The 13,275-nt window shown below is 39.0% G+C and overlaps 1 protein-coding gene across 1 annotated transcript in view; it reads left to right on the top strand.

Annotated features, from left to right (window-relative positions):
• The window catches only part of LOC110464473 (neuronal acetylcholine receptor subunit alpha-10-like), a 90,145-nt gene that overhangs the window by 51,346 nt on the left and 25,524 nt on the right, over positions 1-13,275 (top strand). Inside the window, exon 3 of the mRNA XM_021519710.1 lies at positions 12,328-12,372. Within this exon, the coding sequence (XP_021375385.1) occupies positions 12,328-12,372 (45 nt within the window). The remainder of the gene's footprint in view (positions 1-12,327; positions 12,373-13,275) is intronic.

The raw sequence follows: 13,275 nt of genomic DNA, 5'->3' as shown, positions 1-13,275 counted from the left end.
TATATTAAGGTTGGTAGGGTTGTGTATTTAATGCTAAGGTATCGTTTCCCTGTGTAGGTGAAGTTTATGTAGATGTGTACTTATCGTTAACGTTCCATGTGTATCTTCGGTTAAGGTAGGGTTTCAGCTTCTTCTGGAGATGGGGGCTAAAGTGTCTGTCTGTTTCTTGCATTACGTAGGGTTCTACCTGTATCTGATGTTAAGGTAACGTTGTTGTCTGTATGTTATAATAAGGTAGAGCTGTCATTGTATCTGAAGTTAAGCTTCGGACGGGACTGGATTCTGCAAATAAGTTGGTCGTCAAATTTCGATCAAGGACACGCATAATTAAAGGTCCTAATTAAAACGGTCAGTGCTATATTTTACCATAAAACACAAGTTTGGAAGGAAATCCTTGTTTTTACTTTAATCTTTTAATGTGTCCCAATTATGTTGACGTAATACAAGCAAAATCACATCAGTATCCGTCAATGAGGCAGGAAAAGCTATTATTACGGCACGTCAAAATGTGATAACACTCTCGCGTAGACAGGTATGATTAATGACGAAGCTGTAGCCCTTGTCTTTGAAAACGTTAACAGGTAACGCCTGTTTGAAGGTGATAAAGACACGTATTGTCAACAGACCGCGTGCAGTTATGTTAGAGTTTCAGAAGTGCGACGCTTTGTTCTAACTGTTCTTATATAACGTGGATGATTGTACAGGTATCGACAATGCAGCATTAATCTGTAATGATTATAAATTGAAATGTTTGATGAAGAATTGTCAGTGATTGACCATTTGGTTTAGTTTTTATTAGCAATTTGTAATAATACCTGACATGTTTGATTTGTCAGTTAGTGTTGGTAAATGATATAACATATCATCAACACTCAAAAACACAAAAGAAAATATTTCATTGACGAAGGAGGAACAATAAGACACCCCCCCCCCCCCCCCCCCCNATACACAACCAGATGTACCAAAAGTGGTCAAATTACAATGCAGACAAGAACACGTAGTTCTAGAGTTCAGAAATAATCACAGGATATCTTTAAGCTGTCTAGGAAACGGTCGAGGAGAAATTTGAACACTAGTAGTGACGAAACCAGGAACGTTCGCCCAGACAAGAGCAGGACGGTACAAGCATTACTGTATCATGTGATAGAGCTGTTATCGACGACAGGGTACAACCTGCTACACGAAACCAACATTAGAGGGAAACAGATAGTTACCGGAACACATTAAAGCAACACCAGAATTCAGTAATTGTCAGCATTACGTAATACCTCATTGTTTGTTTTCGCACTGATTTGATGAATAGTGATCGCTTGTTGATTAATGGGAGACTCAGGTTGTTATTTACGTAGTCTAAACATAACGTGTTCTAAAACAAGGAATAAATAACATTTCATTCTGGAAGTATGATTTCATTTTATAATTCAGATCAAAAACCGAAAAGTGATGTTTATAATTTAAATTTAAAATGTTATCATTAAATGAAGAATTTTGTGATTGCATACATGGTGAAGCCTATCATTTGGACGTATGGCATCTCTTCAAACGTTAGTTCTCGTGGTACTGGATCTAATAGCCTAAATTAACATGTGTTTTCAGATCCATGTCTTCATGCGTTTGATGGCCTGATCGAAATCTCTGTGCTGGCTACATGTAATAAGGCACAATCGAAAACCTTACATAATTGTTCCCAGTTTTGTATGACATAAAATCCTCATATAATTAGGATATTAGGAAAAAATGCATGATACGAGCTAATATTCTAAAAGTGCAAATATCTGCAATAACACACACTGATTAGTTACATCAAGACGAGGAGTTTAATTAGTTAAGAAGTTAATAAGCTACACGCTGAATATGATGAAGAGATATTGTCTTTTATCAGAGTTATTAAATCATTTTTTTCATTTGATATAAATCCTCATTTACAAACAAAAAGGGGAAATGCTTAAGTATATAGCACTGTTACAGGGATGCTGACACCTAGATTCTTTATTCTTCCATTTATTTTTCTGCGTCTAAATTATGATAAATCAGTGTTGGTGTATCCCGGTTTGTTTTACGTGTGTACGTGATTATACGAAGATACATGCATTAGTCATTCTTTGGAATTAGGTCTTGGTACGTATGTATGTCTACAAATCGAGAGGTTCAAGTCGTATAAAACTCGAAGGGAGTTCGTGTATACAGTGTTTGTGTTGGGGGTTGTTTGATACCATTAAACAATGTCCATTAATTCTATATATATCAGTAACATTTGCAAATTGAAACTTTCCTCCGCATAACGTTAAGCAATCCTAAATGGTGAATTACTAGATACATTTACAGACTCAAGACTAGGTCGTGCGTCTAAGATAATAATACGTGTATGGATCTATACTGAAATCTGTCTAAGGTCCAATCCACAGCTATGTACCTTGTTACTAAGTATCTTCCACTACTTTATATTGTGAACTGTATCAGTTTGTCTACAACACGCGTTTGTGATGACCTTGCTATTCCATCAATCTCCTTTTTCTCACCCTGCTTCCGTTATACAGGTTTCCCCCCCATTAGTACTGATCGGTGAATATGGCTTTAATACCTTATAACCTTACTTGTCATATGATATATTTAATTGAAGTAATGTATTCACCAACAATTTTAGATTGTAATAGAATGATTCTATTTTTACCTAAACAGACAAGCGTTCCCTCTGTTAAATAGTTCCAGCAGTCTTATTGGCATTTAAGACTGAATTAGATACACTTAATTATTCAGGTTGGAGATCGGAAGTTCAATGAAAGGTATCAAGAGAATTTTAAGCACATTAAAGTACATGAACCAAGGCTCCAACATTAACGTTTTTGTGGTTCTCCTTCTTAATCGCCGTGCAAAATTTAGCATTGCATTCAAATGTTGTAGGAAATCGAGTTTTGGAAAAGTTGTGACACTCCTGAAGTACTCTTCATGTCGTCGTTAGGAGTTAGTGAAACAGGTATAGAAGGCAGATCCCACGGTTAACATTGTCTGAACGTAACCCTCTGTCGCATGTGTAAGAAATATTGAAACGATGGAAATGGGTCTATTTTGTACATCACAGAAAATATTTACTCTAAATCTGTTATAATGTTCTCAATAACCTTGGACGCTCGTTATCACACATAGCTTAAACCTATTTGCGTTTGAAATGGCATTACAGAAGCCTCGTAATAACATAGCTAACTCCCATTATACATAATTAACATTTATCACAGACGTATTTATTGAGATACAGAATCACCACGACCTTCACTGGGATAAATAAATAATAGTATCTCAAACTGAAGTATATTACCCCCTTCCTGTTTGATCTGCCTGGGTGATTAATGTATTTCGAATGTAATGCCATACAATTCCTTTTAATTCGTCAAATGTCTTGTCTATGATGGTTATAATCGATGCTAGTAAAATATGATACGGATTTGCTAATAAGGAGGGTCTGTTATGCCGGAGCGATGTTAATATTCAAAATGGTTAACATTGTATTTGCTTTCATCAGAAAAGAGAAGAAAACAACATAGCATCAACACAAAAACTCGAAGTTAGATCTTAAAACAAACAAAAGCATCACGGGGCACGCAGGTAAACGACCCATTAATTAAACCAATTAGAACAGATGTCCAGCAGTGTTTCCTGTCCAGCAACAGACAGACTTCTTACTTCCGTCTACCTCAGAATCTAATTCCGTCACCTGCCATGTAAGAGTCAGTGAGCACATATACCACTTTCTTTGTGAGCAGATTCTTTTGTCGTTACTTCTATACTTTTCTGTCGAGGCCAGCGACGTATACTAAGAATTACTACAATAACGTCCTATGCATATTATAACAGATAAATGATAGAGTTGATTAGACAAAGTGGTTCTATCGTAAATTTTGATTACAATAATTTCACCGGAAAGATGCTTTATAGACTCATATACATGAATCATATTTTTAAAAAATCCTATTCTTCTCATCTCGGCACCAAAAACAGAAAATAAAAAAAATAGATTACATGTGTTTTATGAAAAGTTCCTAAAAGCTGTTGGTAATTTTAAGGCAACATCAAACAGATATCAAAGGGTTTTCTATGCTAGACTTGTACAACATCGAGCAGATAGTGTGTTCTAATTATTCAGTTATGTTGTTTTAAAATTGACAGAGACATTCTCAAAAACATTCCACTTTCCATTTAATGGTGCGAGCAATTTACTTCCGCTTTCCAGCAACATTAACATTGCCGATCGTCTGAAAATTACGTCTGTAATGTCCACGGTAGAATTAACGCTAAATAGTAACGCGAATGAAGGACAAAACATCCAGTTTGAATCACCGCATTAATGCTGTAATGAGTGTTTGTAATTTTCTACAAGTTATTTATGGTATTCAGTGAAACATTAAAAAGGTTTTCATCACTTCACCTCGAACAAACGACAAAATAAAAAAGCAGAGCAAAAATGTCAAATTTTCCCTCGCAATGAGCCGGAACACCATTTATTAAATTTTAAAAGTCTCTCGTTTTTACAACCCGTGACAATGACATTAAGTTTCGTACATGAATGTTCGCGGTTTTGTTTTTTTATGGGAAAATAATTCTTAAATGTGACTTTATCACCTCAGCTCCTTAACTTATTAAATGTCGTTCTTGCGCGTACCTAAAACAGTTAGCCGAAATAAAATTCGCTATCTCATAACGAAATAGGGAAACAACGATATTTTATGATGTAACTATGGTTTGTTTGGAATCACACAAATACGCCACTAAAGATAGATTTTGGGAGAATCCTCTATTTCCTATGATCTCTGTGACGTGGTCGTTTTTGTGACGTCACAATAAAAACCTATAAAATGATGTCACATATTTAATCGAAGAAACGACTGATCAGACCAGTGTAGCAATGCACGATAATTGATTAGACTCGGACTGAGACGTTAGGACATACTGATAGCGTTACTATGGAGGAAGTTTATAATAGAAAGAAAAATAAAGAGTGATGACCAAGTTTTGTCAGTTACATTATATATATCTATACACGTAAAATGTCATGGTTTTACACAACCCTCTGGCTCATGATAAAGCTGATGGTTTGTGTCGAGAAGCTTCAAAAACTTGATCGATAATTTTCTATTTCAGATGGGGTACTTTTGTAAGTTTGATTTTGAGCAGAGCAATAACGCCAATAAAAGTTAAACAGGTCCAATATGTAATGGATTGCATGGAGACAAAGTCAAACGGTTAATACTCAGGAAAAAGGAAACACTGGCAAAACATATTGGTGATGACGTATAATTTTATATTTCTTGTCAGTTCCTGCTATATGTTTTTTTTTTTAGTTTAAACATATTTTATTGTACAAATATACAAATGGATTGGACAAGTTATTTCAACTTAATATAGTCCTTTCCTCAATACATATGATAAAAATGATGTATATGTTCTTAACTGAAAAATATAATTCACTGTTTAAAACTGAATTATTTGTTTTATGTTATGGATATAATTATTCTAACAGACTTTTCTGGATAATTTAAATACTAGCCTATAATTTGTTTCCGTGTAATACCGCAATGTCGATGGACGTTCATTTTCTCTTATTCCGCCATGCAGGAAAAAGGCGTGAGATTGCATTGTACAGCACATTCAACTGTCACACAAGCATAAGGTATAATATTAAAAAAATGAAAAATATTCATACTAAAAAGGATGAACTAATGTTAGTTATGTATGTGTCGCCGCTGGTCGTCTTTTTGAATATCTATCGGAGTCAAACTATAACAAATAAAGTGCTTGATGAAAATAAATGAGCCTTAGACAACTGTTAGTGTGATTTAGTAGACAGCTGTTCCATTGTGATACGTTGTCTGGGTCTATAACGGTATACAAGGGTACACGTATAAGGTACTGGGCCCGCCAAACAATCTTCAGGTCTGTACACGGTATACAAGGGTACACGTATAAGGTACTGGGCCCGCCAAACAATCTTCAGGTCTATAACGGTATACAAGGGTACACGTATAAGGTACGGGGCCCGCCAAACAATCTTCAGGTCTATACACGGTATACAAGGGTACACGTATAAGGTACTGGGCCCGCCAAACAATCTTCAGGTCTATACACGGTATACAAGGGTACACGTATAAGGTACTGGGCCCGCCAAACAATCTTCAGGTCTATACACGGTATACAAGGGTACACGTATAAGGTACTGGGCCCGCCAAACAATCTTCAGGTCTATACACGGTATACAAGGGTACACGTATAAGGTACTGGGCCCGCCAAACAATCTTCAGGTCTATACACGGTATACAAGGGTACACGTATAAGGTACTGGGCCCGCCAAACAATCTTCAGGTCTATACACGGTATACAAGGGTACACGTATAAGGTACTGGGCCCGCCAAACAATCTTCAGGTCTATACACGGTATACAAGGGTACACGTATAAGGTACTGGGCCCGCCAAACAATCTTCAGGTCTATACACGGTATACAAGGGTACACGTATAAGGTACTGGGCCCGCCAAACAATCTTCAGGTCTATACACGGTATACAAGGGTACACGTATAAGGTACTGGGCCCGCCAAACAATCTTCAGGTCTATACACGGTATACAAGGGTACACGTATAAGGTACTGGGCCCGCCAAACAATCTTCAGGTCTATACACGGTATACAAGGGTACACGTATAAGGTACTGGGCCCGCCAAACAATCTTCAGGTCTATACACGGTATACAAGGGTACACGTATAAGGTACTGGGCCCGCCAAACAATCTTCAGGTCTATACACGGTATACAAGGGTACACGTATAAGGTACTGGGCCCGCCAAACAATCTTCAGGTCTATACACGGTATACAAGGGTACACGTATAAGGTACTGGGCCCGCCAAACAATCTTCAGGTCTATACACGGTATACAAGGGTACACGTATAAGGTACTGGGCCCGCCAAACAATCTTCAGGTCTATACACGGTATACAAGGGTACACGTATAAGGTACTGGGCCCGCCAAACAATCTTCAGGTCTATACACGGTATACAAGGGTACACGTATAAGGTACTGGGCCCGCCAAACAATCTTCAGGTCTATACACGGTATACAAGGGTACACGTATAAGGTACTGGGCCCGCCAAACAATCTTCAGGTCTATACACGGTATACAAGGGTACACGTATAAGGTACTGGGCCCGCCAAACAATCTTCAGGTCTATACACGGTATACAAGGGTACACGTATAAGGTACTGGGCCCGCCAAACAATCTTCAGGTCTATACACGGTATACAAGGGTACACGTATAAGGTACTGGGCCCGCCAAACAATCTTCAGGTCTATACACGGTATACAAGGGTACACGTATAAGGTACTGGGCCCGCCAAACAATCTTCAGGTCTATACACGGTATACAAGGGTACACGTATAAGGTACTGGGCCCGCCAAACAATCTTCAGGTCTATACACGGTATACAAGGGTACACGTATAAGGTACTGGGCCCGCCAAACAATCTTCAGGTCTATACACGGTATACAAGGGTACACGTATAAGGTACTGGGCCCGCCAAACAATCTTCAGGTCTATACACGGTATACAAGGGTACACGTATAAGGTACTGGGCCCGCCAAACAATCTTCAGGTCTATACACGGTATACAAGGGTACACGTATAAGGTACTGGGCCCGCCAAACAATCTTCAGGTCTATACACGGTATACAAGGGTACACGTATAAGGTACTGGGCCCGCCAAACAATCTTCAGGTCTATACACGGTATACAAGGGTACACGTATAAGGTACTGGGCCCGCCAAACAATCTTCAGGTCTATACACGGTATACAAGGGTACACGTATAAGGTACTGGGCCCGCCAAACAATCTTCAGGTCTATACACGGTATACAAGGGTACACGTATAAGGTACTGGGCCCGCCAAACAATCTTCAGGTCTATACACGGTATACAAGGGTACACGTATAAGGTACTGGGCCCGCCAAACAATCTTCAGGTCTATACACGGTATACAAGGGTACACGTATAAGGTACTGGGCCCGCCAAACAATCTTCAGGTCTATACACGGTATACAAGGGTACACGTATAAGGTACTGGGCCCGCCAAACAATCTTCAGGTCTATACACGGTATACAAGGGTACACGTATAAGGTACTGGGCCCGCCAAACAATCTTCAGGTCTATACACGGTATACAAGGGTACACGTATAAGGTACTGGGCCCGCCAAACAATCTTCAGGTCTATACACGGTATACAAGGGTACACGTATAAGGTACTGGGCCCGCCAAACAATCTTCAGGTCTATACACGGTATACAAGGGTACACGTATAAGGTACTGGGCCCGCCAAACAATCTTCAGGTCTATACACGGTATACAAGGGTACACGTATAAGGTACTGGGCCCGCCAAACAATCTTCAGGTCTATACACGGTATACAAGGGTACACGTATAAGGTACTGGGCCCGCCAAACAATCTTCAGGTCTATACACGGTATACAAGGGTACACGTATAAGGTACTGGGCCCGCCAAACAATCTTCAGGTCTATACACGGTATACAAGGGTACACGTATAAGGTACTGGGCCCGCCAAACAATCTTCAGGTCTATACACGGTATACAAGGGTACACGTATAAGGTACTGGGCCCGCCAAACAATCTTCAGGTCTATACACGGTATACAAGGGTACACGTATAAGGTACTGGGCCCGCCAAACAATCTTCAGGTCTATACACGGTATACAAGGGTACACGTATAAGGTACTGGGCCCGCCAAACAATCTTCAGGTCTATACACGGTATACAAGGGTACACGTATAAGGTACTGGGCCCGCCAAACAATCTTCAGGTCTATACACGGTATACAAGGGTACACGTATAAGGTACTGGGCCCGCCAAACAATCTTCAGGTCTATACACGGTATACAAGGGTACACGTATAAGGTACTGGGCCCGCCAAACAATCTTCAGGTCTATACACGGTATACAAGGGTACACGTATAAGGTACTGGGCCCGCCAAACAATCTTCAGGTCTATACACGGTATACAAGGGTACACGTATAAGGTACTGGGCCCGCCAAACAATCTTCAGGTCTATACACGGTATACAAGGGTACACGTATAAGGTACTGGGCCCGCCAAACAATCTTCAGGTCTATACACGGTATACAAGGGTACACGTATAAGGTACTGGGCCCGCCAAACAATCTTCAGGTCTATACACGGTATACAAGGGTACACGTATAAGGTACTGGGCCCGCCAAACAATCTTCAGGTCTATACACGGTATACAAGGGTACACGTATAAGGTACTGGGCCCGCCAAACAATCTTCAGGTCTATACACGGTATACAAGGGTACACGTATAAGGTACTGGGCCCGCCAAACAATCTTCAGGTCTATACACGGTATACAAGGGTACACGTATAAGGTACTGGGCCCGCCAAACAATCTTCAGGTCTATACACGGTATACAAGGGTACACGTATAAGGTACTGGGCCCGCCAAACAATCTTCAGGTCTATACACGGTATACAAGGGTACACGTATAAGGTACTGGGCCCGCCAAACAATATCCAGGTCTATACACGGTATACAAGGGTACACGTGTAAGGTACGGGGCCCGCCAAACAATATCCAGGTCTATACACGGTATACAAGGGTACACGTGTAAGGTACTGGCCCCGTCAAACAATCTTCAGGTCTATAACGTTAACAGTATACAAGGGTAAAGTACGTATAAGGTACTGGGCCCTCCAAACAATCTTCAGGTCTGTACACGGTATACAAGGGTACACGTATAAGGTACAGGGCCCGCCAAACAATCTTCAGAGAGATAATAGAAGAGTCTTACTATTGTAGCGATACACATACAAGTAAATGTTTGTCCAGAAAACTTCCAACCATACGTTTTGAACAGGTTCCAATTTGATTTTGTGTTCGATTGATAAACATTTCTCAGGAATCAAATGTTACTTGGGAATGTAGACCTTACAGACATATTGGTCTGTACAGAAACCTATCTCGTCATTCCCTCTCGGCTCTATAGATCTGTTCTCCATGATAAAACTAACGTTTTAGGGAGGAAGACTTTGATTGTATGTATCCGTCGACGTATACGTCTTGCCTTTTAATACAACAACGACGGGCACCGATGTATTCCGGGCTAATAATACTTTACCGTAAATTATTCATGTGACTGTGGAATTGCTGTTCTCGTCACTGTCAGAGTTGATGAGTAAAATGTGCGCTTCGTCTCCGGTAATGGCCGTCGGCCGAAAAACCCTCCCGTTCAATTACTACGGTTTAAGCGGTCATTAAACCAGCAGTCGTATTTATATTCCACCAAATCGCACGTGCCTGTGCCCCGCACAACCGAATTACGTCATATATATATACCTTGTGCTGGCTCGTCTAGTGTAGTCAAATTGACGTTTGGTTTTCTTCGCAGACACTAGAACCAATTACTCTGTACTAACTTTTCTCAAATTCCTCATGACAAAGTGTCTGATGTAATTGTAGGCGTATTTCACAACCGTTCCGACATAGGTCACAAGGGATGTGCTCAAAAGCTTTATAATGTGACAAAACTTGTAGAAATGAACAGTGGCCATATATTGATCTGTCTGAGTGAAATTAAGTGTTTCATATTTACTTACATCTAGCATTTGTAATTTGATTAGGTATAATGACGTTTCCAGTGATTGAGATGTTAGAATAAATGCATGTCAGTTGCTTGGAAACAAATTTATCACGTGATGATTACACTCTAAACGTGAGAGATGTTCTACTTTCATATTTTCGCGTACTTGTGATTCCATTGAGACTTTTTGTTTATTGTTTTATAACAGTGATGTGCTAAGGATTGTTATGTTACACTCGCCAATATCTTCAAATAAGTTTTCTTATTCATGATGGTGTCTTAGAAAGTTTTGATAATATGTTCATGCGGTTGTGTGTGTTTTAATATAATGTAAAACACACTAATAAAATTCGTTCTTTTACAATCAAAGTAAAATTGAACTCTCTATCAGGAATACACTACATAGAGATGCTGAGAATATACATGTGTGTTTTAAATCATTCGTCATCGTTCTAATATTCCCATTGGTACATACTAGTGCTGACACTTCATTATTGCTTATTCAATTTACTGTTTATTATTTAAGGCTCGCGTGCTTTTTAGATAGAGTATATAGACACTATCACACTTACGTTTGTATCTGATGTCACGGATTGCACGGGTCAATTGTACGTGTGAATAAAGTTGCCACACGAGTGAAATTAACATTCATACATCATGAAATCAAGACAAGTACTGCTCTGTATGTTACGTTGCTCTTTAGAGAGATATTACTTCAGTGTACAGGGGATACAACGTCCACCAATAGTGTGGCGGCAAGGAATGCTGTGTCGCTAACAAGTCAGGCATCCGTGACGTCACAATTAACACTGCCCATTTGCTGTTATTTCACAATATTTACATTCTGTATGCTTAGACCCATTGACAAAAATTACATTCATAAATGCATAACACAGGTGTTCATAGAATCTCAGCACGTGGGAACTGATAGTAACCTGATCACACTGCGTAGTAATACACTACAAAAACTACTCACTCGGAACGACCGACCTAGATGCTTAATTCTTACATCTTAAAATATTATTGAACTGTGCTTTGTGAAATATCCACGTATTCACGTGTCCTGTGCTACAAATAAACATTGAATATGGAACTACATTTTGTTGTGTTATTGTTGTTGACGGTTGCTAAGATCTCTCACGATAGTGTCACATTTCCCCGCGAAAAAACACTGTTCTCGCCACTGCGTTGCACCCGTGTATAAGCAGGAACAAACCCTGTTTATTTGTTTTATTCGTTGTTATATCGATCCACTGAAAGGATTCGTCAATGTAAATATAAGGAATGATATTTATTTTTTCAACATTTATGAGGTCATAACAACAATGGGTTTTTGGACATATTTTACATGAATCGCTAACGCGATTCATTCAATATGTCCATAAACTCAGTGTTGTTATGACCTCATAAATGTTGAAAAAATAAAAATCATTCCTTAAATAAAAAACGCTCTCTTACTGGTCAGCTAGATGTGAAAATATCTAAAAAAAGTGATTTTTTTTGTTGTTTTTCGAATAGCTATATGTTTGCAGTAAAACCTTAGATTTCACCGGGGGAAATATGATAACATATGTTGTATTCTTTAGTACGTAGTACATATGTAACACCTCGAGGCAGTGTTGTTGTGTTAAATGTGTAACTTGAAGTTCTATAAACAAGCCTGTCTCTGATATGTTTCAGGATGAGAAGAACCAACTATTGATCACAAACGCCTGGCTACAACATGTAAGTAAATCTATCTATACATAAATTGAACTATACACCAAATCAATCAATAAACCTGTTCAATCCAACACGACTACGCAGTGTAAAACGATACATATTGATAAAGCATACTTTGGAAGTAAGTTGGGGCAGAACAATTCCAGACAGTACGTATATTGCTTTATCAGTATTAATAACCAAAAAACGTATTAACATTCGCTCCCATCCTTCTCTGTAATACTTTTTCGCAATTCAATTACATGGGAAATTGCTCCATTGAAAAATGGTTTGTCAGAACCGTTATATGTAAAGCATCTGGCCTTGTCCAGACAAAAGAGAAAACCACAAATTAGAAGATGCTAGCTTACATACAAGCCTCACTTATTAGTATCATTGCCGGAACCTAATGGATATTCGTTCCTAATGGACACTTTTGACGTATTAATTACCCTATGATCCAGTTAGCAATGTACAGTAACGGGCCTCAAACTTATAGGCATACCTATCATTGAACAAACAATAAAAGGAATTCAATTTTCAAACTATTGTGTCACGAATTTCAGAAGTCAGTTTTTTTTAAATACTCTAAGGTTACTGAACGTGTTTAGGGTAGCATTGTCTATATCCTCAAGCAAAGCTATGGGAACAATTTCATAAGGAATCCCGCTTCTTCCTTCATTAGATTGCTTTACAAAGTTGTAGATATTTTTGTGAAGGTTCCCAGAGTTATACATGAAGCATAGTTAGAGATGGGTTCAGGAGTAATGGTGATTTATTTGAGTCTAAGAGTACAAATGTGTGTCTATTCCTTACTCCTATTTGGGACACTCCTCATGGGAAAACGCCCTCTAGTTCAACCTTTGTGGTCAGTACATGAATGTAATCAATCAGCTGTCCTACACAGAACGTACGCGCACAGATTGT

This window comes from Mizuhopecten yessoensis, unplaced genomic scaffold, assembly GCF_002113885.1.
Source record: "Mizuhopecten yessoensis strain PY_sf001 unplaced genomic scaffold, ASM211388v2 scaffold10991, whole genome shotgun sequence".
In the NCBI taxonomy this organism is placed as follows: domain Eukaryota; kingdom Metazoa; phylum Mollusca; class Bivalvia; order Pectinida; family Pectinidae; genus Mizuhopecten; species Mizuhopecten yessoensis.
Note: the sequence above shows the minus strand (reverse complement) of the source record. Positions and strands in the feature narration are given on the sequence as shown.